The sequence below is a fragment of the Notothenia coriiceps genome, unplaced genomic scaffold (genome assembly GCF_000735185.1).
Source record: "Notothenia coriiceps isolate Sejong01 unplaced genomic scaffold, NC01 NC01_scaffold00000339, whole genome shotgun sequence".
NCBI classification, from domain to species: Eukaryota; Metazoa; Chordata; class Actinopteri; order Perciformes; family Nototheniidae; genus Notothenia; species Notothenia coriiceps.
The window spans coordinates 9,076,818-9,102,430 of NW_011333040.1; the positions used below are offsets into that span (position 1 = coordinate 9,076,818).

Sequence of the window (25,613 nt, forward strand, 5' to 3'; positions counted from 1 at the left end):
GAGCGAACGACTTCGGTAGACTGGCTCCTAGCTTCGGAAAACGAAGAATGGTGGAACAGGCTAACAGGTGTGCAGGTGTGCGTCATATGCGAGGCCCCGCCTTAAATGGAGCGCGATTTCCGCCAAAGATTTGGAAATTGGTCCGTGCGCAAAGCATTGTGGGGATTTTAAGACCGCGGTGTCTACACAATTTCCCTCATCGAAGTACGCCGGGCTCGATAGAATTCCAAGTATGCTGGACTTTGGAACAGTCCTTCGGCGGCACTCGATGACGTAGTATGCTTGAAATAGTGTCTCTGGAGCAGCCTTCCTCAACATTGTGGGTGTTTCTCAATCTCAGCATACTTGGAATTCTACCGAGCCCGGCGTACTTCGTTTGGGGAAATTAAGAGGCTGCACATGTGTAGACTCTGCGGTCTTAAAATCCCCACAATGCTTTGCGCACGGACCAATTTCCCCAAATCTGTGGCAGAAAATGTAAGACGGGCCTCTCATATGACGCACACCTGCACACCTGTTAGCCTGTTCCACTCTTCGTTTTCCGAATGCCAGGAAGTATTCTTGCCTAGCTTCTGAAGCAAGTGACTCGGAAGACATGTGCTACCAAGCAAGAGTACTCGAGAATGAGAAACACCCACTGTGTGCCTGCGTGCTCAAAAGGAGGCGGGGCTAGCAGAGAATCAGCCAAACTCTAATAAGGCTGAAATAGAGGGATATGAGGGATGTCTAAAATGCATGATCTGTTTGGTATTTTGATCAAAACACATCATAGACATGTTTTTTTATATATCTGATACCCATAATGTAGGCCTAAAAATAGCATGTTAGGAGATCTTTGAGGTACTGCCAAATTGGCTTCACTTTTCAGACCCAGAGTTTCCCGCCTGGTATTTGCTTATAAAGCAAAGTATTTGTCAAATTAAGATTCGATGTCGGATAGGTTATTACAATTAATCTTGTGGGAAACATGAATGTCTGAAGCAAAGTAATGATTTAACCATTCAAAAGTTGGTGTGATAACTTACTCAAAACCACAATTGTCAACTTCATGTTTGTTTAAAAGGCATATCAGAACAACATTGTTCACAAGTTGATGTCTATAGAGCCACATCGCTTCAAAGTAAGCTTCTCTGAGACTTCTCATGCTAGTTGTACATTGAAATATTAAACACATTGACAATCATCAAATTTATGGGTTGCGGTTGTAGGTAGAAAAGTAATGGAAAGGCCATGGACGAGAAAGAGAGAGCTGTGGGCAAATTACATTTAAGAAGTGCAAGGGGGCTGGAGACAATACCGGATTGTCAATGGATCGATAAGGAAAAGCAGTAAATGACAGGACAAAACGACAACAAAGGGAGAAGCAAAACAGGCTGGAAGTGTGTTAAAGGGTACAGATACTCTGAGATAGAGAGATAACCATAGTAATACAGTTTCATGATCTTCACTTGTCTCCATGTTCACCTTGAACTTCTACTGTTTATTCCCTCTCAAAGTTGCCACTCCCAGTGAAATTCTGTGACACACACTCATTGACCCAAAGCTATAAAATCAGTTTCTTTTTTTTCTTTTCTTCATTTATCATGTGCCAGGGAATAACCATCCAAACTTGTGTGTGTGTGTCTGCAAGCTTCAAGACAAACCCGATATGGTCTTAAATGCACAACAAATGTGCCGCACAAACCGAAACATAAATTACAGACGTGCATATGATCACTCACATGTGTCAGAGGCTGCCGATGGCTGGCGTGTTTGGAAGAGTTGACGCTATCGTGGCTGCCAAGAAAATTCTGTCTGTCCCTTGGCGGCTTTCTTCTGAAACCTGAGATTAGACATTGACATTATCTATGTGCCGAGGTATTGGGAAAGTGTTATAGGGGGCTCCCCAAAAAAACTAAATGTGTACTGTTGGATACAAGGCTCTCTAGATGCATCAGATTCCTCTTCACACTGTCAGAAAGCCATGAGGAGAGACCATACCGTTGAATGCTACCCTGAAGTTTAACCTCATGGCGGGGTCGATAAACTATAGACCTGTAGCTCACCCGCCTTGGCCTCTGGTTGCTAGCTGTGTGGTCAGCGTCCATTAAGCTGCCAATTGGGAACACATGCCATTCCTAAGAACTCTGCAGGACTGGGAGATCTGGTAACAGCGGCTCTTGGCTTACAGAAAGTCGATGCTAAAATGAGATACACTTAGGGGGCAGGTGAGTGGAGGAGGGGAGGCCAAGCAGAAGAGGGGGAGGAACGGGAGGTATGAGAAGGAGAGATAGTGGAAGTAGGAAAGAAAGGAGTGTAATTTGTTGCTGAGAAGACCATGTGTCAATGAGTTCATGTTTATCCCTCCTTACTCCACTCCTTGGAGGAGTTATTGCTTTACTAAATCCACTGCACTGTGGTTACCTCTTCCATATTATCACCCTGGCAAAGAAAGGGTTAAGATTAGGCTACTGGCTTTCATCTCCACTTGATTTAACATTGTTTATACAGTCTGTGTGCAGGAAGTGAAATCCCATTAGGGCTTGTCTGATTGTTGACAGATTGCATTACAGCACTTGACATGCATTCTTAATGGGAGTTTGTTATCATTGAAAATGCCTTGCATGTACACCTTACTGTACAATACACGTATACTCCTTCAGGTTGAAATGAAGATGAGCCGTTGAATAGAGAACCATCTGATTAATGAATACCACACAGTTTCTCTCCTGCCAGAGTTTATATTCCACTCTAGCTTTTTCCTGGATTTGATAAATTTTTTATTTAGTCTTGGAAACTTTTGTGTGTGTTTGTGTGCTTAGTGAGTGTGTGTCCGTCCTCTTATCTGTCTGTCCTTGAGCTTGTGCCTGCTAGACAAACTTAGACAAGCCTAAAAACGGGCAATACAGAAGAATTCATTGTTTTACACAGTAGGATATCTGTAGTATTTCCTGTATATTTGTAACACCTGTGTCCAGGAGAATTATTTTCACTGTACTATAGTTTTTGTTTTTCGACCAGTGATAGGGAACTTCTCCTAAATGAATGGGTTCTTCTTTGGCCAGTGCTAAACCCTTCTGCCAAGTTCCATGAAAATCTAGCTTGTAATTTATTTTTAAATCCCGCTTTTAAACACACAAACTGAACACCAGAAAGTGTCCCTGAACACACCTGTTAACATAAAGATCATCTCTATTGAGATCTGTTAAATGCAAACTAAAATTATTTTAAATCGGCTAAAAATGATTAAATATGAGGACTGAAATTCTGCATCAATACATTCTTTCTGCATGCTAAGTCAGTTAACTCTCAATGAAACAAATCTTATCATATCGTCTGTTCCTGTGATGCAACAGTTTACTCTGTGATGCAGCCAGCCCCCCCTGTGATGTAACGGTTGGTCTCATGCAACACTTGTAGATGCAGCACAGCAGCTGGTCTTGTAGTACAGCTGTTTGTGCTCTGGTGGTCCCTGTGATGCAGCAGTTCGTAAGGTGATGCAGCAGAGACCCTCCTGAAGCAGCAGTGTTGAGCTTCACAAGTAAGGTTTGAGTGACTGGGTGCTAGAACGGATTGGCTATCAATCCACGTATGTGAAAATCCAAAAATATGGTACAGTAAGCAGATTAGACCTAATCCACTTAGGGTTTTATAATATTACCCTAATGTATAAGCAATATACTGTACGATCAAAACATAATGCGACAAGGTCTCAAAGTATGTGAATTTAATTAAGTGACTTGTGGTGATTTGGAATTTGCAGAGGTATAAAATACATTTTGTACGTTCTGTTTTGATGGAGCAGGGTAAGGGTTAGGGGTTAAAATTAATAATCGTATTCATTTCAAGATATCTTGAGAAAAACAGAGGAAACAGGGAACTTATACATTTGATGTGCTGTATTGCATTCAATTAACAAAACATAGTAAAATCATATGGCCAATCAGGAGGACAAAGCTATTTCCTCTACACAAACAGGATTCAAATGACTGATTTTATTGGTACTGAAGATAGAGATCGGGACCTTAAACATTAAGGAGAATGCTCTGCTTGACTTTTAAACAGTGTTTCGCCTCTGTCAAACACTTAACCAGATAACTTGAATTTACCATTTCCCTTTCCTCTCACATGCAACTCAATAGACTGGCTAGCATCAGCTAAGCGAAAGTAATCACATGTTAATGATTTAAGTGGCCAGAAATAGACCGATTTCACAGAGAACATGCAGGGAATGTCTTAATCTAGCTTTTTACTGGCCCCAGCTGCTAATCTCTGAGAAATATCTCCTGCTCCTGGAAACCGTGTCTCCATGCTACGTTACCAGCCATTAGTCCTGGCCAATTAGCAGCATCACTGGTCAGCATGTACAATAAACCGATAAAGCACGGCTGAGTGGCTTCTGGCTGTTTGTTCAACAAAAAAACAGCCATTAATCACGGGTAACTACTAGCAGATCACTCGTCAGAAGCAGAAACACGACTTATATGATGTTGTAAATACCATTGCAAATGTGAGTTATCAATAATAAATAATAGTGTGTATCTGTAATTACGTTTGACTGTACAGAGATTTTCCCTTTTCCTTATTATTTGAACTACTTTTTAATTTGTTAACCCAGTGGTTTCCTTTTTTCTGATGTGCCCCCCCGAGGTATTTCAGATAAGTTAAAGTACCTCATGTAAGGAGTGAATTAGATCCAATTGATTAGAAATGTACCGTTATTCAAGTTCTCTTATATTAAAGTGGAATACGGTCACATAATGTTAAATATATTTGATTAGCTCTCTTATGTAGACATTTATTTCGCAACACACAGAGACATATTAACCACAAACTCTACATCTAATACAGTAACCTTTTAATGACTGTTGTTGGCTAACAAAACTATTTCAACCATTTTATCCATTACTATTGACTAACCAATTTTAATTGTCTAAGTATTTTAGCTATATATTTCAAGTGTTATTGCATTTTCTAGCCAACTATTTTAACAATTTTTTTCTTACTTTTAGCTAAACATTTTTTCTTACTTTTTCTAAATAATTTGTATCTCACTATTTCACTGGTTATTCCATTTATTTAACTAAGAATTGTAACGGTTTATTCAATACTTTTGGCTAAAGATTTGAACTTTCCATCCAGTAAATTCAGCTAATTATTAAAGGTTTATAAATCACCTTTGAATAAGGATATACAACAATTTGTATATGTATATATATTTATATATTTCTTTCAAATACCAGACCTTCATTTTTTCTATTTACTTTGGCAAATGCAGAAGTGCCCCCTTGCATACACAAGCTACATGTCAGCACAGTGAGTGAATTGTGGGTAAAATGTTATCCAGTAACAGCAGTATCTGAGGGACAGGAGTTTGGTTCATCATGGGAAAAGTCAATGAGACACTGCACAGCATGTTTGTTGTCTTGGGCCGTTGATGCCAGTGAAATGTTCTGGTCAAAGTTTGTTGTGGTCGTTCAGGAGAGAGAAATAAGATCTCAGTGCAGATCCAGAAATCTGAGTCATAGAGGAACGACTGAGTGCAAAAGCAAGAAGTGGTATGAAAATAGTATAAAAGAAGGGAGAGGTTAACAAAGAGAAGGCACCAACTTTGACCGAATGACTTCTGCAAACAAACACTAAGCCCTCACGACGTGGCAGTATCACAGTCTGGTATTACAAGACAAACTCTGTCAAACACAAGAGAAGACCTGGAAAATGTAACCTCTTTTTAAAAGGTACCTCTAAAATAGCATTGTTATTAGGGAGAAGGGAGAATCTAAATAAAATATATGAGATAGACATTGCATAGTTTTTCACTTCTATGCATCCGTAAAGCACTTTGTGAAGGAGTCGACATATGGGTCAAATGTTATGGAGGGTGGACATGTTAGATTTACTGTGTATGTGGGAGAAAGAGCTAAATGTTTACATTGTGGAGGAGTGTGCTGTATAGAACTCAAAGGGCTGTTCATTTGGCAATTTGCAACAAAAACACTATGGAAAGGATGGATGTATAGCCTGCTCATTTAAGTTTCCAAATGTGTAAACCAAGAGAAAACAAGCCTAAATCTCGTAAAGGTTCTTACATATTTGGGTTTTGATATATGTGACCTGCTCTATCGAAATCAGTCGCATTGACCTAAAGACACATTTTGAGTTGTATTGGAAAGAGGGGATTCCTAGCTTTCTAATGATATCATGATTGTTGTTGTTCTCCAAATATTAAGCGAAATGTTACATTATATAATGACTGTCGCCGAGTCATCCTTTTGAGAAAAAGGCCTTCAAAGTTTCCTCTTCTCTGGAATCCATCGATTTGATTGATTATTAGCGGAGCAATTTATCAAAGTAGTACGGAGGGAAAATATTTTCGTTTGGATTACTGGTCTGGGGGAAGCTCGCGAGTGTGTGTACGTGTGTGTGCTCGTGTATTTTTGTGAGTATTGTGTTTGTTTCCTGGGGAAAACCCTCACAAGAAACACCGGCTGTTGTTGTGCCTGCTGTGACATCAAGTTACTCCGTTCTCCGCTTGTAATTATGCCGTGACAAGCTTTAAAGTTGTATTTATCATCTGAATTTGCCGAAACAAGTTTAATATTCTGAAAACCAAGACTTTGTTTATTTGAAATCAGATGAAAACAAACTGTAATGGACCCTGTCGTGTTATCTATGATTACTATACGCCTTACATTCATCATTTCAGCCGGAGGGAATGGGAGCGGCGCCGCGGAAGAGCAGGGTGTGAGTGAGGGGTGCCTTTCATCTTCACTTTACAAGCTTCAAAAATGTATTAATCGTGATATTTTGGCAATAAATGTTTCATATTCTGAAAGCCAAGACTTTGTTTATTTAAAATTAAACAAAACACCCGAACCCTGAAAAAATTGTTTTTTACACAAATCCAAGTTTATTTTGAAACGAGCCGTTGCGACTTCCGACTGCTTTCGATAAAGCGGGTCACATATAGTCTTTACTGTAAATGCCCCCGCTTCATAACAAATTATCACTATCTTAAGTAACATAGATAAGAAGCAAACAACATCTTGCATGCATGCACACAGAGATGCAGCCAGGACTCCTATTTAGACTTTGGAGTCAGGTTTCACTATGAGACTTTTTTTTATAGCTCCTCATTTGCCAGCATCCGTGACCCTTTGATCTCTGATTTTCTTTTGGGTAAATCAAACGGTGAATCAGTGTTATTCTTCATCTTAATCCTCAATTTTCCTGTCTTTGTTTCCTCGCCTTTGTTTCCTCGCGAGTTGAGGTTGATCAGCAGTTCTGCCAGTTCCTTTACACCGAGCCCCATGGCTTCTCTAACAAGGCCGGGCCTGTCTAATACGAGTAAACCTGCCTGATCTGCAGTAATTTCCCCTGCTCACATTATTTCCGGCAGCAGGGTTATTTAAAACAACAATGCCTTCAAAAATAACAGTGTTTTACAAAACAGCAGATTTGAGTTCAAATAAAATCAGTCTTGTATTTTCGAGCAAGACACTACATTCCTACTGTTCCTGATCTGGCACTCGATCCTCTCTGAGCAGGAACAAGTGAAAAGAGCATTTACCCTTTTACATAAGAAGATTCATTGATCATCTCAATTGTTAGAGTCTGTTCTGCATCTTAAAATCTTAAAGGAATAGTGTGAATTTTTGGGAAATGCGCTAATGATGTTCCTGGCCTTTTAGAAGATTGATCGTTGTTGCTGCGTTCAGCCACACAATATTTGGGCCCCATGGAAATCACAACTTTCAACTTTTTGTACAGATCAAACAAACAAGATACAAAGTGTTAAATTGTGAGCTTAGAAGTGCATGGAAGTCTTAAGGAATACTTGAGACAGACAGAGGGAACAGGGAAACAAAAATGACTTTAAGGGTGTCCAACTGATCAATAATCTGTACCATTTGTACCAAACACAAGCAGACTTGCATATGCCTGGTAATGTTTTGGTAATGAGTGTGAGCTGGACTACACCCTTGAGAGGGGTGAGTGGGTGCAGCCTGGCTGGCAAAACCACGAGGGATTTAGCTGTATGCCACAGAAATGAAGATATTTTGGAACAGTTTTCAATATATTTCCTCTTGTCAGTTAACCCCTGCAGATCTTTATCTTTTCATTTTCCTCATTCAGACACAAACACATACGTGCAGATGAACGAGTAGACGCTATATGGGTGTTTTCTTTGGCTCTCCACCTTCTCAATCATGCTCTACTCCATCCCATTTGTATCCTCTTTACTTACGCCCCTTCAGCTCAATTAGTATCCTTTCCCCCCTGCTCCACTGATCCGTCTTTAATCTGATTCCAGTCTTATTTTGATTCCCTCCCTCCTTTTCCCTGCAGCTCGCTGCCTCATGACTCATGGAGGATACTCCTCAGTGCTACAATCAGTCATAAAGTGGGTAAATATAGATCAGAAGCCTTTAAGACGTAGTACGTGTGAGTGAGCACATATCACACCTGAATGCAGACACCTATCAGCGATTGGGTTTTTGCCAAGTCGTAGTTTCTCATGGTTTTACAGGCCAGCAGTTTGGATTGATTTACCTGCTTGGGAGCACGTCGCCTGCCTCAGGTCTAATCACACCTGCTCCTATTGTTCTACATCTGCACTCCATCCTTCTGCTTAACCTGTTCTTGTAACTGATCGCATCCCGTGACGGTTTGACCTTTTAACTTTCTCATCCACGTTTTTATGTCTGGATTTAGGCATGCATTAGAGCCAAGTCCTTATGAATCATGCACTTGATTCCTTTTACCCCAAAACATTTCATTGACCCAAAGCATCCGGGGTATCATCTGTGTGAGGTTTTTGCTATCTTGTCAATGATATTGTGGAAATTGAGGAGTCTCATGATTGAAATACAGTGTTAATAGAAGTGTATGCACTCTTACAAGAGGCTTTTTGTATGTGTGCTCTTGAAAGGTGTTGCATTTGTTAACTCACTCGAGTAAAGTACCGGCAAGTGAAACCTAACTTTGACTCTTGTCATAATCCTCCCCTTTTATCAGGGCGTAACATTGCTGCTGCCACCGTTATTATAAGTCATATATTTATTATATTATAGTTGTTAATCTTAGGGAGGTTGTTGTGCATCTCTGTCTTTACTAACTTTTTCTTTCTGGGGGAATGTTAGGTCACTGTTAATTAAAATCTACAGTCTAGACCTGCTTTATTTGAAAAGTGTCATGAGATCCTTTGACACCATATAAATTAAAATGGACTTGACTAGTCTTGTGGCGAGACACATCTTGGGTGCGGCATGGAAAACAACATGCAAACTGATTTGGCCAGAAAAAGGTCTCACTTACAAAGGAGTTTTGTAAAAACGTTCTGTTTTGTAAAAATGTTCTGTTTTTGGAACTATTTTCTGGTAGTTCTTTATTGTTTTCAATGTATTGTTTTCTATTTTAAAGTGGCCTCTGTTAGTATTATCGTATTAACAATAAAGATACCTGATGCTTTTATTTGACTGTTTTAGTGGATTTAGCAGCTAAAGAGCCAAATACTGTATGCTTTGTAAGAGTTGGAGAAGAAAAGTGTGTGTTGGACTTAAACAAACATGGATAGGCACAGCGGAACAAGATAGTAACAAACAGACATTGTTAAGGAAGAGGAAACAACACAGTATTATAACCGTATTGGGAACTCACAAGGTATTTTAGAGGAACGGAAAAAGTGTTTGTTCTGTAAGTTTATTGCAGTTGGTAGCATATTTCGCCATTGTGGTAATCATCGTACAGTTTTGCCTTCAGAAGACAAGCAAGACACACCATTTTGAATTTCTTGACTGTGCCCGCCGAAAGTGGCACCAAAAATGAAAACACTATTTAACGCTAGGGGGAAAAGTTGTCAAATGCTACTTTAAAATGTATGTTGTGATGACATGATGACAAGATCGGCGGTATCGCTATCCAGTGGTTTCCAAGTGTTTTTAGTCACTCTCATTATGCAGCATTGCATCATCGGCAAAGGGCACGTGAGCAGATTACATTCAACTCTTTTCATTGAAACTTTTTCCTGATAAGAACTCAGGTAAGTCTTGAATCACGGTTTCCCACCCTATTCTCTTTATAATCTACCGCAAGTGAAAAAAACGGAGTGATTAGGCTCTTTTAAATTAGAATTGAAAGGAAAGGGAAGCAGCCTTTACACAAATTACACAACCACAAACCGAGTTGATATACTGCTTGCCACTGGTTAATAAATCCCTGGTGAATACTCCTAAAGGGTCAGAACATGTTATAAGGATTTTATAAAATAAAAATGTATGTTCTTCTTAGTTTCCCCGTAAAAACACTCAACTGAGCTGAGGAATCACATTGTGTGTTTATACATTAGATAAATAACAACCCTTTAAAGGTTGTGAAAATCCAGTCATTTTTAGGAGTTTTCTTTTGAACAAGGAGCTTTCGATGTTAGATACATTTTTTAACTGCTTAACTAAAATGATATATTCTACGTCTTAAAGCCTCTTTATCGAAATAATAATAATTTTTTGGTACGACACTTAAAAGTTGTTCCCACTGATGCTTCTTACATGTCCACAGCATTGTCAAACTGATGTTAAAATCAAAACAGTTCAGTTTACGGACTAGACAGGCTTCTAGCTTACTTTCTGAGTTCCGGGTAAATCACAGATCAGACGGTTTATGACATTCTTTGGGGTGTTTCGCCCAGTAAAGGGGGCCCCACAATTTACAGGGATTATATGGTGTGCTTTATATTTAGGTATGCACATAAAGAGCCTGAGTCAGGGAGAGCACAGCAGAGCAGAGCATTAGCGCCATGCAGGAGCTAATCCAATGGGAAGTAGCAAGCAATGGGGATAAGAAGGAGCGAGTTTCAAAACAAACATGGCCCAAGAACTAAAAAACCTCCACTTAATCTACATTCATAGGTATTAGATTTGGTCCAGGGGCCTGGAGCTCAGCTACTGCTGCAGTGTCACTGAACAAGTCAATAATCCCATTATGTACCAGCTATAACTGCTCTTAAGCAAACCTAGTGAGGTTTCAGGCCATGCAGCCCATGTACCAAAGTTAGAAACATGTTCTAGGTATTCTTTACGATTTCTTAAAGACGATCTTGGATTTATGGAAAAGTTACCAATAGAGTAAGCCATATGCTGCGGTCTAACCAGAATGTTCCATTCACTCCAAAAGGGGAAGCTGCAGTTTTTGCAAGTAGACGTTGGCCTTGCACAGAAGTAATTTATCTGACAGTTACCTTTGTTCTCGTCCAGAACTTGTTTCAACCATTTTCTTCATAAGTTTGTTAGGTTGTGAGGTATACATTACAATTACCCTTTTCATTTCACAATGTCATCTATCTATTAGAAATGTGCTTTTGCGTGTATTTCCATGCCGTAACTTGAGTCTATTGATATCTTACGTTAACAAAAGCATAACTTTTCAAACATTTGGTTTCAATCCAATGATTCAGTAAAAAAGATTAGTTAAAGTTGGTTTTCATTAATCCTTTTTCAATGAACTATTGAAACGAAGCAAATCCATCTCAAAACGATATTTCTAACCAAACTACTTCTGTTGTCGCTATTCTACTGGATAGTTACCTTTTTCCTTTCCTGGATTATGTTGATGTTAGTGATAACATCAGTTCCCAGGGGACATTTCCCTTAATGCAAATGGTTGTCTATGGTTAGATTTAGAGGTGACATTACAGCACACTGCTTCATAGTGCCATTTTATTCATAAGGCTGGATTTCTGTCTGTCATTAAAAGCGTGAAGGAATGTCTTATTGTCAGTTCTATTAACTTCCTCATTAGATGTGCGAGTATCAGCTTGACGCACAAAAACATGGAAAACTCATGATGCTAGTTAAACGTCTTGAAAACACAGCATTCACAACACAGCAACCTTTTGCTTATTTTATATAAAAACAATATAATTTGAAAATAAATATGCTTTACTGTTTTACATAGACACAGAAAACATGTTAATAGTAAAGGAGAGACAAAGAGAACTAATAATGAGGGCTCTAGGACTGATGGCAGAAATGATGCAGATTGTTATCCAAATTTCAAACGGTGGTGGTGGTGTAGTGTATGATGAGCTGCTAGCAATAGTTTATTTGTTTTTGCATCTTGCAGGACGGACAAAACACAAGTCCGCTACTTACTTAAATACCTTAATACAACTTACTTACACACAGATGTGCCCATTGACAAATGCACATTAACACACACACACACACACACACACACACACACACACACACACACACACACACACACACACACACACACACACACACACACACACACACACACACACACACACACTCTCTCTCTCACACACACACACACACACACACACACACACACACACACACACACACACACACACACACACACACACACACACACACACACACACATACACCAACACACAGATACACACATGTTGAAATCCTACACAGCACCCACACCCTTAGATAAGAGGGGTTGAAAAATCCAGAGATGTCATCAGTACACCAGTACAAATGATATATTTAGGGAATGTTAACAAATCAGTTCGATTTTTTTGTGTGTTTTTTGTAGAAAAGCACAGAGAGTCCATGCTGAGAGAAGCCATCAGTGACCTTACACATAGGGGGAAATATGACAGCCATAGGTACATAACACTGCATATATAAATAGACCAAATTAAATATGGGTAGAAGACTGAATACTGAAACATACTCTATAACATTATAAATTATCTAAAATGGACTATGGCATAAGGGGATAGTAAGTATGTACAGGTTCAGAGAAGAGATATGTAATCAAAGGTTTCCGTATTGAACAACTAACAAAACTACCTTGACAACCCTCTCCTGAAACAAGGACACAGAAAAATAATTTAAAAAGCACTCGAAAAGATTTCTCAGTAAATTGTGTGAGGCACAGTTTTTAAAATGGAATCAAACTACAGTATAGGATATTTTCAGTGGTTTTCATGTAGGACATAGCAAAACATTAGATGCTATATTGATAACCGGTATCCCTTTACTCGTAAATGGCACTCCAGAGTTTCTTCTCCTGCAAGCTGATCACAATGGTGACATTGTGTAACTCCATGTCAGTCCTGCATTGTTCAACAGTCCTGGTTTGTCTGCTGTTTTTCACTCCAAAAGCAAAAGTAGATATTGTCCAATGAAATCCATCCATTATTCTTAGAGAGTGCGCTCCCATGTCCTCTTCAGCTTCACCTTTTAGCAGTTAAATATATCTTAGATTGAGAGGTTTTGCAATGTTATGATTGACACACAACCACAGTAGAGATTCATATCCAGTGAAGTAATTGCATACAATTAATTGACAACAAGACTACACCTGCATAGCAAGCCTGTTAGAAATGCAAAACCACATGGCAGCTATTTGCTTTTTGTAAAATGATGGGTTTAGTATTTTTTTTTCTGTAGCAGCATAACAATTCTCTACTCTTTTTTTTACTTTTATCATGGTCTATATACACACAAAGATAAACAGTGGGAGGGAACTTCAGTTCAGACTTTCTGTATTGTTCTCTCTGTCTGTCCAAGGGGAATGCTTTCCACAGAAAAGAAGAGCTTACGGTTCAAAGGTCAAAGTGCTGTGCTGTGAAATATCTCTAGAATATTCCTTCATCTTGTACATCTGGTGCTGCCGCTTCTCTCATCTCCTAGGCTTGTCACATCTAAACAAGATGGAAAACATATACAGTTATTAGAACAAGAAAAAAAACAGGTTGTAGGCAAGGCAAGTTTATTTATATAGCACCTTTCAACACAAGGCAATTCAAAGTACTTTACAAAAAATGAAAGACATTAAGAAAATGGCATTTAAAATCAGTCATTAAAAAAAAAAAAAAACATTAAAAGAAAAATACATGGATAAAAGTTACAGTGCAGTTTAAGATGTGAATAGTTCAATTAAAAGCAGCGGCAAAAAGAAAAGTCTTTAGTTGTAGATGGGAGAATTCTTCGGTCGTTTTCTCAATATACATAAACTATTTATTCGTATATCTACCAAAGTCACAATGTTAGCTGCCATAATAATATTCTGCTTGATTGTGTACCTTGGTCACCTATCCCTGAAATTACTTTTTAGGCCTCTTGGGGGTAGAAGAAATAAGCTTTAAACACAACATTGATATATTATCAACTTTCAATGTAGATATGGCGAATGTGTTGGCAATCAATTAATTATATACACAGCAACTTTACTATTGATTTGGGTTCATTTTTGAGTCCATTTGATGAATGTTTTTAGTTTTCTAAATGCTCCACTGTAAGCTAGTCGCTCACTTAGAAGTCCATTAAGTGCTTGGCAAGTAGACTACAGAGGGTTTAACAGAAGGTCAATGACACCAATGAGTGCCTTATGAGTCAACCAAAACTGTAAATGTTATGGGCTGTAAAACCAGAAACTATTTATGAAAGATCCTATAGGGCTTCGTAGAGCTATTAGTAACTGTTAAGTTGGAAGTCAAGTTTATATTCTCTTTGGGATCATCACTATGAGCGACCTCAAGTGTTGATTAGAACCACATTAAAGGTCACCTATTATAAAAAATCCACTTTTTCATGTATTTTATACATAAACATGTGTCCCCTCTGTGTAAAGAGATTCTGATAGTTCCAGGAAAAAAGATTCGCTCAAGGTGACCGTCTTTTTCTGAGTATGTAGGGTGTAGCTAACGTAATGGAAAAAGGCCCTTCCTAGAATCAGTGTTTGTTTTTCCTTCAACATGGCCAACTCTGTGAAAGATGACCCTCTACCCGCTGAACCCTACACACTGGTCATGAAACCAACACAGCACTTACTTGCAGGTCCTCTCGTTGAGCTCTAGCTGGCGTTCTTTACAGTATTCGTCTGTATGTTTGCAGGAGCATCGGCAGGTAGTGGGATCCTGCACGAACAAACGCTTTCTCCTCTCTGAGCAGTGCTCACAACATGGCTCACAAAGACTGGACGGGAAGAGACATACAGAGAGATGGAGAGAAAGAGGGAGAGAGATTATTATCACAGGGTATGATTACCACCCATAAGAAAGGTCACCCTTAGGTCAGCAGGGTTATACGCTCCAGCTTGCTCTTCTAAGCCAAGCTGACAAGTTGTACTACATGTGACAGTTGGGTTGTATTGCACACAGGTTCCCACAGAGCAGGCAAATACTCAAGCAGTAAAATGACCCTCCCTCACGCACCCTAAACCCTCCCGTGTTGATTGGACCGCTCACAAATCCCATGAATGTGATAGACATGCATTGAGCAAAACTGGTTCATGCAACACGAAACGACACTTATTGGCTTTGAACTGCGGGTCGATGACCTTGCTCTCACTCTCACAAAAGGTAAACTCTTGATAAAGAAGACTCAAGGGTCTGCTTGGGGCTCCATTAAGAAAGATATCATTTTATTGAGTGAAAAGTGCAGACTATGTTTCTTACAGAGACATTAGATTCAGAACAGATGAAGGCTCAGAAACTCCAATTACATCTCAAAATACAATTGTTCACAAATAAAAGGTATTTTTTCACAGTATGAGCATGAAGAACAAATTAGATCATCTTTGTATTATTGTTATATATTATATGGGTGTGTTTGTATAGTTTCAGAGACAAAAGTAGACAAACCAAGATACAAAACAGTGCTTGTTAAACCATTTGCTTGTTTACATATCCTCCTAGCAAAAACAGAAAAGCAAAAAAAGGCAATAGATAGCCATCACTCATATCTTAACATTACATAAAAAGGACCAGCATTATGCACAGGACGGCAAAACCTGTTTGTAAAGATGAAAAGAACAAAGAGTGAAAAGGAGACAGGTTCGAGACACAGCAAAGCCGCACAGACTCAACACCGAACACAAGACCGTGATTACAATCCAGGCGATCCCAGCTTAGATACCAGAACAGTACAAGCTGGTCTGAAAAGCTATGATGGTGGAGCTGTGATCTTGTTTCAGTAGAGAGTTCATGTTACAGCCAGCGGCCGATCTGTTTATTCCACCCTCTTTAAACGTGTCCATTATCAATCAGAAAACTGGCTATCTGGCAAGATGTTAGGAATTACTTCTACCAAGTCTACCATACCATATTCTACCCTTTTCACTGATACGCCGCTGTATCTCATCCCAACCATCGCCACACTCTCACCCAAAGATATTCTTTCAAACGAGAGCTGGTAAGGTTGGGAGGAGATTACATAGGTATTTTGACGAATGGAGATGGGTTTTGCTTCATTACTTGTGATGTAGGATATGGCAAGTCTGCTGTACTTCCTTGGTTATCTGTGTTATGTAAAGTTTTGCTAACGCTACGTTGGCAAAACAGGTTAGCAATCAGGGCAGTTTAGACACTGATACTCTGAGGGTGTAGAACATGACTGATGAGACAAAGTTAGGACATTACACAGAAGCAACATGCTAATTGATGTGGCTATTGGTGCAAATTAAATAGGGCAAATGAGCTCCTCCCAAATGAGCTTAACTATGAGAAGTGCAACACTCAGGTGCAGGTAGGTGGAGAAGGCAGAGCTGACGTACGCATCGTGAATTGTTTTGTCGCGGTTTTTCTTTCGTTTTCTCTTTTGGCCTTTACCCTTCCCTTTCCGGGGTTTTCTGCAAGAGAAAGAGGAAAACAACGCAGAGAGATGGCTGAGAGACAGAAGGGAGAGGGACTGATGTGTCCAGAAAAGGCCTACAGTGATAATTGCATTAAATCAAATATCCAAACAATCAAAATTGTATATTGTATAGTTTGATAGTTATGTTATTGTAGGTGGTTTCTACGCTTCCTGTTGTTTATGAATATGATGGATATCAACTGTTCCATCTTGGGTTAAATGTTTTTGTTATTTTTAGCAAAAGGCTACAATGGGTTTAAGCGATTACCAGTTTGAGAAGGTCTGGCTTAGTTGGCTTTACGAACATTTCCCAAATGGATTAAGGACAATGAAACCACAAAACTGCATCTTTCATCTATCTGGGTCAACTCTTTATGGCTGTTTCTACTTTTGTCCGACCACAGCACAATGAAAACCAGCTTGTTAAACACACCTGGACTTTCACAGGTGCAAGCTGGATATATATTTGTTTTCTCATAGATAAATGTTTATATCTAAAATTGCCACAGACTGGTCTTCTCCTTCTGGAACACATCATTAACTGCTGGACACGTCAATAAAGTATTTGGCTCAGTCTGAGGAACTCTTAGATGTTCATGTTTGGGGGAAATAGAACCGGCTGCTTGATATATGGTAGAAATGAATAATGATTACGTCAGCATAGTAACATGTTCACAATGCTAATATGTTAATGTTTAGCAGGTAAGATATTACCATCTTAGATCAGCATGTTAGCATACTAACATATGCTTATTAGTATTAAACACATTGCAGCTGAGGCAGATGGAAATGTCGTTAGTTTTCAGGTATTTAGTCAAAACCGAAAAGATTTGACTTAATGATTGAGCTTTATGAGAGGTTAGGACACTCAGTCCAATGATGCTATTCAAGCACAGCTGGAACGGGATGACTACTATGGTGCGTTGAATAGGCGTGCACCAGATAATGCTGTATACGTATGTAGGATTTTCCCCTTTAAATTGTTCATCATCAACGATGACAGTTTACAAGTTTCATAACCTCAGCAGGATGTCTTCCCTAAAAGACCTCCAGAGAACTGTCACTGCTGACGGATCAGCAGTTAACATTATGGCTAAACAAGAAAGTATCGGAAGCATCGGAAACGGAAGTTGAATGACCCTAAGACCTTTGTAGACGCACGCCTCTGAAGCCGGACTTGTAAACAGTTAAGACAAGGTTAAAGAGGAGGTCTCAAAACTAGCCCTTATCTATATGACATACAACTGACATCAAACCCAAATCTCCAACCAATAACCGCCCTGCAACCGAAAGATATTAACGACTTTTTGCAGAAGGACGATTGAAGACTTTTAGTGACACTTTGCACAAGTTTAACTGGTCTTCAAAAACACTGTTATCTATATCAAAGCAACCAGTAACAGGAGTTTAGTGGGATGTAAACAGTTAAGAAGAGAAGATAGGAATGTAAAGATGAGATGGAAAAGGGAGAAAGGTGTAAAGGACAGGCATAGAGAGGGCAATAACCCCATCAAGTGTCACTCATTTACCTGAATAGATTGGGCTGGTATTCCCCGTGTTTAGCACCTAAAGGCTACATGCTAATCTCAACACGATGTAGCTTTTATTAAATAATATTGTTGAGATGTGTTTTGGAGCGTCTCTATGAGAGAGGGCACATAGCATAATGTCAGTAAGGCTTTAGGCTGTGAGCTTCAGACAAACAAGAGAGAGAGTTTGTTTGCAGAGCAAAACCGGAATAAGATCAAATCTCTAGTTCCCATTGTTTCCCCTGGGAAAAACCAACAATCTCCTTGTAGAAAAAAGGCTGTACTCACTTTTCTTTCTGTTCTTTCACTTCTATCTTTGACCTGAAATGCAGGAACAAAACAACACGACATTAGATCACAGCAGGTCGTTGTTCGCCAGTAAACAAATACTTATCAAGATCATCAGAGACCAGAGTTTCATTATCAGCATGGTTGGGCATGCATCCATTTAATCAAATCATCATCCTTTACCAGAAACTGTGATAAAGCTGGCTTTTACTTTTAATCACTCAGTAAATGAAGGCAACATGTTGAGGAATAGTGCAGTGTGCAAACTCAAAGACTGGCCAACAAAGGGGTGTGTTCACTGATGAACTCACACATACAAGCAGGACTACAATAGCTGGCAGGTTTGTTTCACTTCTCGTCCATATGACGACACGCGATAACAGAATGTGGAGCAATAAGTGTGCAGTTGCACTCTGGAGACCACAGTTACCAAGAAGTGTTGGGAAACAGTATTTCGTCCAAAAATCTTTCTACTTGAAATTAACCGTGCAAATGCTCTGACAGTAAATGAAGCATAAGGGCGGATATGTACGACATCTAGGGATGACTTAAAGCTGTTGGCTGATAAATATTATGTATGCGGCTGTCAAACGCCCTCACTGAATCTGTAAAGGTGTATGCAGAGAAAATAAGCATTTTTTTATGTAAGTTAAAGGAGCAATACCAGAAAAGTCAAATATATACAACATGAAACTTGTGTTATTGTACTTTACACCACTGTTTATTAGTCATGTAACATTTGTTTTTCTAAATGTAATCTTGGCAATGAATTGGTGATCTGTAAATAGCAATGAATGCCTGTTTAACTAGCTCTAATCATTACATCACAGTAAATCAAACACCAAATAGATTTATCACAGCTTATAAAATCTTATGATTGTGCCCTTAAAGTTTATAGCTACATCTGAATGGAGTAACAGGAAGTTATTGTATCATCACAGACAGCAGTAGGGGTGACATTACTTTATAGTTCTGCAAACAGACTGCTCCTGCCTTACTGAAAAACACAGACATATTTTAGATTTGTTTCCTCAGAAAAAGAGAGGGCTTGGTCCTCGGCCAGTAGCCCTCCCTTATTGTTTGGTTTTCAAGATTTATCTTAAAGCTGGGAGGATGATTCATGTCCCCCACTCTGTGTTCCTGTGTCAAAGTTCACTCATTAATGGCTCGCAACAAAAATATGTCACCATAATGATCTGATTTTGACAAAGTATCAGGAAGTTATGAATCTAACCTATGGCTATCGACAGAGGCCCAAGACAAGAGCAAGGAATGCGACATATTTGTTGACCATTGACTTGGATAGTGACACGAAGATTATGAGGATGAAATATCAACATTCCTTTGTTTCACTTTAAGTAAGCATCTAATTATGTTATGCCAGTCGAACTTAAACCCCATGATGATGTTACCAATACATAGACCGTTCCACTTTTAGTTGGTACTTATCTCCAAGATTAAACTGCCCATCCAAACAAAAGAATAAATAAGAAGTTCATCCATAAAAGGCATACATCCTTCTACCTTAAGTCTTACCAGTCACCTTTGTATGACTGGAGGCTACAGAAAAGACACAAGGAGTACTTATCTCAAAAATCAATGACAGCTGTCATACCTACGTTTTTTCCAAGCATACCTCTACATGCCAGAGAACTGTACTCCCAGAAATGTATCTCCTTGAGTTGAGCAATGTGATGGAATGAAGATAAACTCAAACAGAAAGATGTCATTGAGTCCATTCTGGGTCTTGAGACCGCTTCTTTGGAATTCTTGCACTTGTCTTGGACTTGTTCCTTTTTGGACTTGGTTTTGGTGTCAGGTTTAAAGCGGAACAAAACATTATTGAGTATTATATGCTAGTAATCTACCTTTAACTTTGCTATTTAAACCTGGGTTGGAATAAGTCTTGTATTTTTCATGATTTAAACTGCATTAGCTTTTTTCCAAGCTCTGTATGCAGGAGATCAGAGAACTAGCTTTGGAAAGACACTATTGCCTATAAGGACTCAATTTCTTTTTGGACTCAGTCTCGACTTGGTCTCAACTGCCTTTGGAGTTGGTCTTGACTCAAACGGCTTGGTCTTAGAGTTGACTTGGACTTGTGTAAGTTTGTTATGACGACTGCCTTGCTCAGGTGTTTTTAAGACCAGTGAAGTAAAAGAAACAGAGATAAGATATGAATCCACCTGACAGGCATCTGCTAGATGTGTCAGAGGCAAACAGAAGACAATAACTTCACATGACGTGTTTGGTCGACCTCTGCTCTGCCACACAAGTGTGCAGCTGTAAGTCTTTCCTTCACATTGTGTGAGTTTCTGTGTGTGTTCAGGGTTTCTTACCTACACTCACATGCGCTGTGTTCTGTGAAACTCATGAAAATATCATTTTGTTGCCTTTGTGGTTTTATTCTTTTTATCTGTAAAAGAAAAAGAAGAAAGAGAAGTCAGATATGAAAGAAATATACAACAATTTGACAGTTATCCTAAACTACTTGTTATTGTTAGCAAAATGTCACACAAAGTGTCAGGTGTTCACATATAAACCTAAGAGAAAACGGATCTACATGTATGAAGTTAAAGGTTTAAGTATAATATCATAAATGCTCAAGCTGATCTGAAGCATGTTAAGTTCCTCACAATACAAGGAAGAAACATGTTCCTAAAACATTTCCACAATGTTTTTAATGGTTCACGGTTTGACTAACTGCCATTTAATAACATCATCATGTCTTGTTCTTCAGTTGTTAATTTGCACCTGACTCAGATTAGCTCTTCAAACTGTTCATCTCAATGTTCCTGCATTCTCTTTGCTGGTTTTCCAGAACATTCTGGTTAAAATGTGCAATCTTTAATTTAGAAACTTGGAGTTTAGAGACACTGTAAACAAGAGACGCAAGTTCAAAAAAGATATTCACTATTTAAAAAAGAATAATGTTACACTTGATCAGCCTTTGAGCTAAATGCGAGGGCTGTTAGGGTTATGGGCTGACATTTGTGTGACATTTTTGCCAAAAATAAACTATCAATGTGACCATACTTGAGAAACAAGGCTTTAAAAAAGCAAAAATGACCCTCCGTCACTCCCACCACTGTGAACCCTAATGCACAAAACACTCAAAGTAATGTTGTCGTAATAAACAATTATCCTGACCTCCATTGTGACGTTATAGCTGGACGTTGGCATACACTGCATCATCTCGTCATTGCAGCAGCCGGCGCAGCGCGTCAACACCACACACGACGGGATGAAGATGTGCTCCACCTCCTCCGGATACTCCTGCATAATCTCCACCAGCAGCTCTCGAGGCTTACACAAACTCTTGTTGTACACCTCCATTAAAGGGATCACTGGGGAGACAGAGTACGAGGGTTATAAAATGGCAGGGAGCTTCAGTATAAACCACTGACTCTTGAATACTACAGAGCTGTAACAATAAGACTACTAAAAGGAGCATGAATTAAAACAGCTGGCACGCTAAGGGAAGTCACATGGACGGAGATTAAACACACACGTTTAACTTTCTCTTGTTCCATTGAACCCTTTCAAAACACACATTTATGCAATTTCGACTACATCTATTTATCTATTAGGACACTGCATTAGGACACTGCATCCGTGACTTAAGAGAGCCTGTTTTAATAGCAAATAGTTTTTCCCCTTCAGTCTACTTTCAGTCTTTGCAGGAGATATGCTATTGAGAAAGATATTAGCACACAGTCAGACAACACCTCCGAAGTATCACCCAGAGCCTAAAACAATATCATGAAGTTTAGCTTCAGATTCTCCAAATGATGTTGGGCAATGCTGGAATTGTGCAAAAATGAAATTGTTGGCCAAGAGGAAGAAATTCCTTTCTAAAAAGAGTCTGGTCACCATAACATTTCCTCAGCTTAACCTCAAACGTGGAAGAATGCTGTATGAAAAACGTCCAAGAGTTGAAATGTCAGGGTGAAACTGCTTTCAATAACTTTAGGGGGGGGGGGAGTATGAGTGGATAAATCTTTAAAGTGAAACTAAGCAGTTGTCCACCAGGAGGCGAAATGTGCCTTTTTAATTTCAAGGTGAACCTCAAACCAGCCCTTTTTTTATTTGGCTGTGTTCCAGCCAGGGAGCCCAGAGCAGCCTGAATTCCCACGGTGCCCTGTGGGACACCTACCGGCATGTGGACCTCTTTCTGGTTCCTTCGGTATGTGGGCGCTCTGCAAAGAAGGGGGGGAAAGGCACGCTGTTAGTTACAGTATATTGTGCAAGAGCTCAGAACAATGCCACCCATGCCCTTTACTTATCCAAAGTTAACAAATTTTTTTAATGTAATTCTGTTGACTCTTGCCAGACAATGAGGAAGTACACAATACAGGAGCAATACAAGGTGAATGTTTTTTTACTCTGATCCCCTATCACTTCTGGCAATATATTCCTATATTATTCTGCTTGTATAATAATTGTCATATAATCTCTCTGTGTGTGGTGTCTAAGGCCTTGTATGGCCAAATATTTTACCAGAGGTTCAACGTGCCAAGCAAGCTTCCTCAACATTCTACTACATCAGCTGCCTGAAACAACTTCATAAACTGTTAAATTACTTTCTGTTGTTTTTTGTCTAAGTTATCAGATCTTTAATGTGTGCCTCGGACGCCTCTTGGCAACTCGGATTAATAACTCGTCATTAAAACCGGTAAGAATTGTATCCTGCTACTTTCTCTCACAGGGGGTACATGTCACCACACCAGTCGGACCACAAAAGGTTTTGGCAACTTTCCATCTGCGCGCGCTCTTACGCACAACTTTTCTCTCGCTTTTACGCACGCGCACAACCGCGCTCCTTGTACTCTCCCTCTCTTTCCCTCTCGCATACAGGCGCGGGCAACTATCGCAACACCACGTCAGTATTGCATGAGACCCAGTCCTGTAGCACCAATTCAGGCAGTGGGTACAACTTTGTTTTCCCTATTCCTTAATTAAACGTTTAAAAAGCGTCTCGGCTTAGTGGGTACCGCAGTCTGCACCCCCTTCTGGTGGCCTTAGAGGATTTAACATTGTGGGCTGAGAGACCCAAGCCATACAACACACTATACAGTATACGTTATTATCAATTGAAGGGTGTCAAGCTGCGAACACCGGCCCCTAACCCGATGATAGGCCGGCTGGGAATGAGCAGTTGAGACAGCATCATGATACCATTCAGCGTTGAGTGGGGGGAGTTTAGCTGTCATCAAATCAGCCAGTTAGATAAATAAACACTTTGCTGGACTCTGGAGGGGGAATAGTTCATTAACTTGGAAGTGAGATGCTTGAGAAAGTACTACATTACAATCTAAAACATCCTTGGTTTCTTTGAGGTGGCAAAAGAATCCCCCGAAGTCGAATCATATTGCTGAAAAAAAAAGGCAGCCTCCTGTTGCAGAGCTGTTCTTTTTTTTTCACCGGGAAACCTTTGCTCAATGCCTCAGTGAACACACTGAACTTGATTAATGATTATGTGGAAAACGATTTACAGTGCGCACTTGCGTCAACCGGACTAATCTGTGAAGTAATGTCTGTTTTGTTCTAGAACTAAGTGATAGCCTTAATGGCAGTATGGAAAGTAGGATGTGATCTTATTAGAGAGGGGGGAACCGTGAGAGTAGCCTCAGTGCCAGGAGTGAACCTGCACATGTCCTAATTCAGAATGGAGCCACTGCGCCTTTAAAGCGTAATAATATCTCCAAGGTGGTTTTACAGCAGGCCTGCAATCACACCGCGTCAAACTTCACAACATTATTAAAAAATCATCACATATGCCGCATTTGAAAAGAAACTCACCACCCACCAGTGTGTGGGTAAGGTGTATGCAGGGTTGGCTTTGCGTAATGGCTGTTTAAATCTCCCCAAAGCCACTAAACAGTTCGATTTGTTTAAACACGAGCGATGACCTAGCCAGAGGAAAGGCAAGGACGAGCTACACATTAATGACCAATGGCTACATGACGCAAATAGAGGTCGGTTGGTGTTTTTTTTTCTTCCTTTCTTTTTGGTCCAGTTTTCTCTCTGAGACACATGACTCACCTTGACAGCTGACAGCGTCAAAAATAATAGAGTCAAACTGTCAATAAAGTTCATCGTGTTTGAAATCCAATCCAAAGGCAGGCGACGTTTAAAATCCAAGAGGCCAATGTGGCGATTTGTCCTCAAGCATGAAGTTTGCAATAACAACAACAACAACAAAACAAGTGGACCGGCTAGAACTTCTCTAAATAAGGGGCAGGGGGTTGTAATGGCAAATCCATGTTGGTCCCGGGGTCGGAGCATACAATCCTTTGCGCATAACTTCTTCAATCTCAACTGTTGCCAATGATTTTCAAGATATCCAGAAACACGAGAATCCTAGACGCAAAACGTCTCACATTGTTCCGCAGCAGACCTTTATCTTCTTGCAAAGGAATAGCAATCCACATTACAAAAATAATCCCATGCTCGATTCTCCAGTCGTCTCCAAGTATCTGTACATTGGAAACTTGTAAGCGCAAGTCCTATGTGCAACTTGAACCCATGGACCAGCTGGATGGCGTTCAAGGAAAAAAAGAAAACCGCGCGGAGGGGGACTGGTCACACAAAACTTTGTCTATTTGCTATGGGTTTTTGTATTCCTCTGTCACTGCGCACTAAGCAGGTCGGCTCTCTGCGTTAAGACAGACCGTGTCCACCTCTGTCTCGCTCTTTCCATACTGTGGATGTGTGTGTGTGTGTGTGTGTGTGGTTAGCACCCCCGGTCCGGGAACGTGGATTGGTGGATCATTAGAGCAGTAGAGGTGTGTCCTCTATGGGCCGATACACAGCACTGCTGCGCGCTCTTCTGAAGTCTTATTCAAAAGTTTCCCCTTTAAACATCTACTCACTCATGTGATCGCATCTCCAGAAATCTATTAAAAGCTGAGCTCAGAAGCTCCGGTCTATTTGTATTTGATTTCATTGGAAGGCATCATGATATTGTGATTGTGATGAAATGTCCCCCCGAATATATATTTCATCTCGTCATGTCGTGTCGAATATTTTGCACAGCTTTGAAATGTCATCAGACATGCACAATCGTATCACAATGAACACCTATACTTTCATTGTTACACTTTATAGTTCTATACAGACCACCTTGCTGTTGCAAGTTAGTATTCGTATTTCATATTTACGACCTCATTCATTTGAAATCAAAACACTTTATTTG

The 25,613-nt window shown here is 39.7% G+C and overlaps 1 protein-coding gene and 1 long non-coding RNA gene across 4 annotated transcripts in view; one reads left to right on the top strand and one right to left on the bottom strand.

Annotated features, from left to right (window-relative positions):
* Positions 1-15,148, top strand: part of LOC104944864 (uncharacterized) — a 22,845-nt gene extending 7,697 nt beyond the window's left edge. The window contains exons 2-4 of the long non-coding RNA XR_798278.1: positions 9,522-9,529; positions 11,828-11,833; positions 15,135-15,148. This is a non-coding gene — a long non-coding RNA (uncharacterized lncRNA). The remainder of the gene's footprint in view (positions 1-9,521; positions 9,530-11,827; positions 11,834-15,134) is intronic.
* vegfab (vascular endothelial growth factor Ab) lies at positions 13,507-25,144 on the bottom strand. 3 transcript variants are annotated; one of them, XM_010770427.1, is made up of 8 exons: positions 24,461-25,144; positions 22,572-22,614; positions 21,566-21,762; positions 20,755-20,831; positions 18,416-18,448; positions 16,519-16,593; positions 14,796-14,939; positions 13,507-13,666 (listed from the first exon to the last, which is right to left on the bottom strand). In XM_010770427.1, the coding sequence occupies exons 1-8, from the start codon at positions 24,701-24,703 to the stop codon at positions 13,645-13,647; spliced, it is 834 nt and encodes a 277-aa protein (XP_010768729.1). In that variant the 5' UTR covers positions 24,704-25,144; the 3' UTR covers positions 13,507-13,644. The 3 variants fall into 3 exon arrangements, with proteins under 3 accessions (XP_010768729.1, XP_010768739.1, XP_010768744.1); XM_010770437.1 differs by lacking the exon at positions 16,519-16,593; XM_010770442.1 differs by lacking the exons at positions 13,507-13,666; positions 14,796-14,939; positions 16,519-16,593 and adding an exon at positions 14,962-15,756.
* Between the last annotated feature and the right edge of the window lie 469 nt (positions 25,145-25,613).

Bases quoted from the DNA above. Each gene is read 5' to 3' on its own strand.
- vegfab (XM_010770427.1), bottom strand. From the start codon at position 24,703: ATGCTCCGACCCCGGGACCAACATGGATTTGCCATTACAACCCCCTGC. The intron at 20,832-21,565 runs GTCAGGATAATT...TTTCTTTTACAG, and splicing joins GCTATAACGTCACAATGGAG to ATAAAAAGAATAAAACCACA. The intron at 13,667-14,795 runs GTAAGTGCTGTG...CATCTTGTTTAG, and splicing joins CTCAACGAGAGGACCTGCAA to ATGTGACAAGCCTAGGAGAT.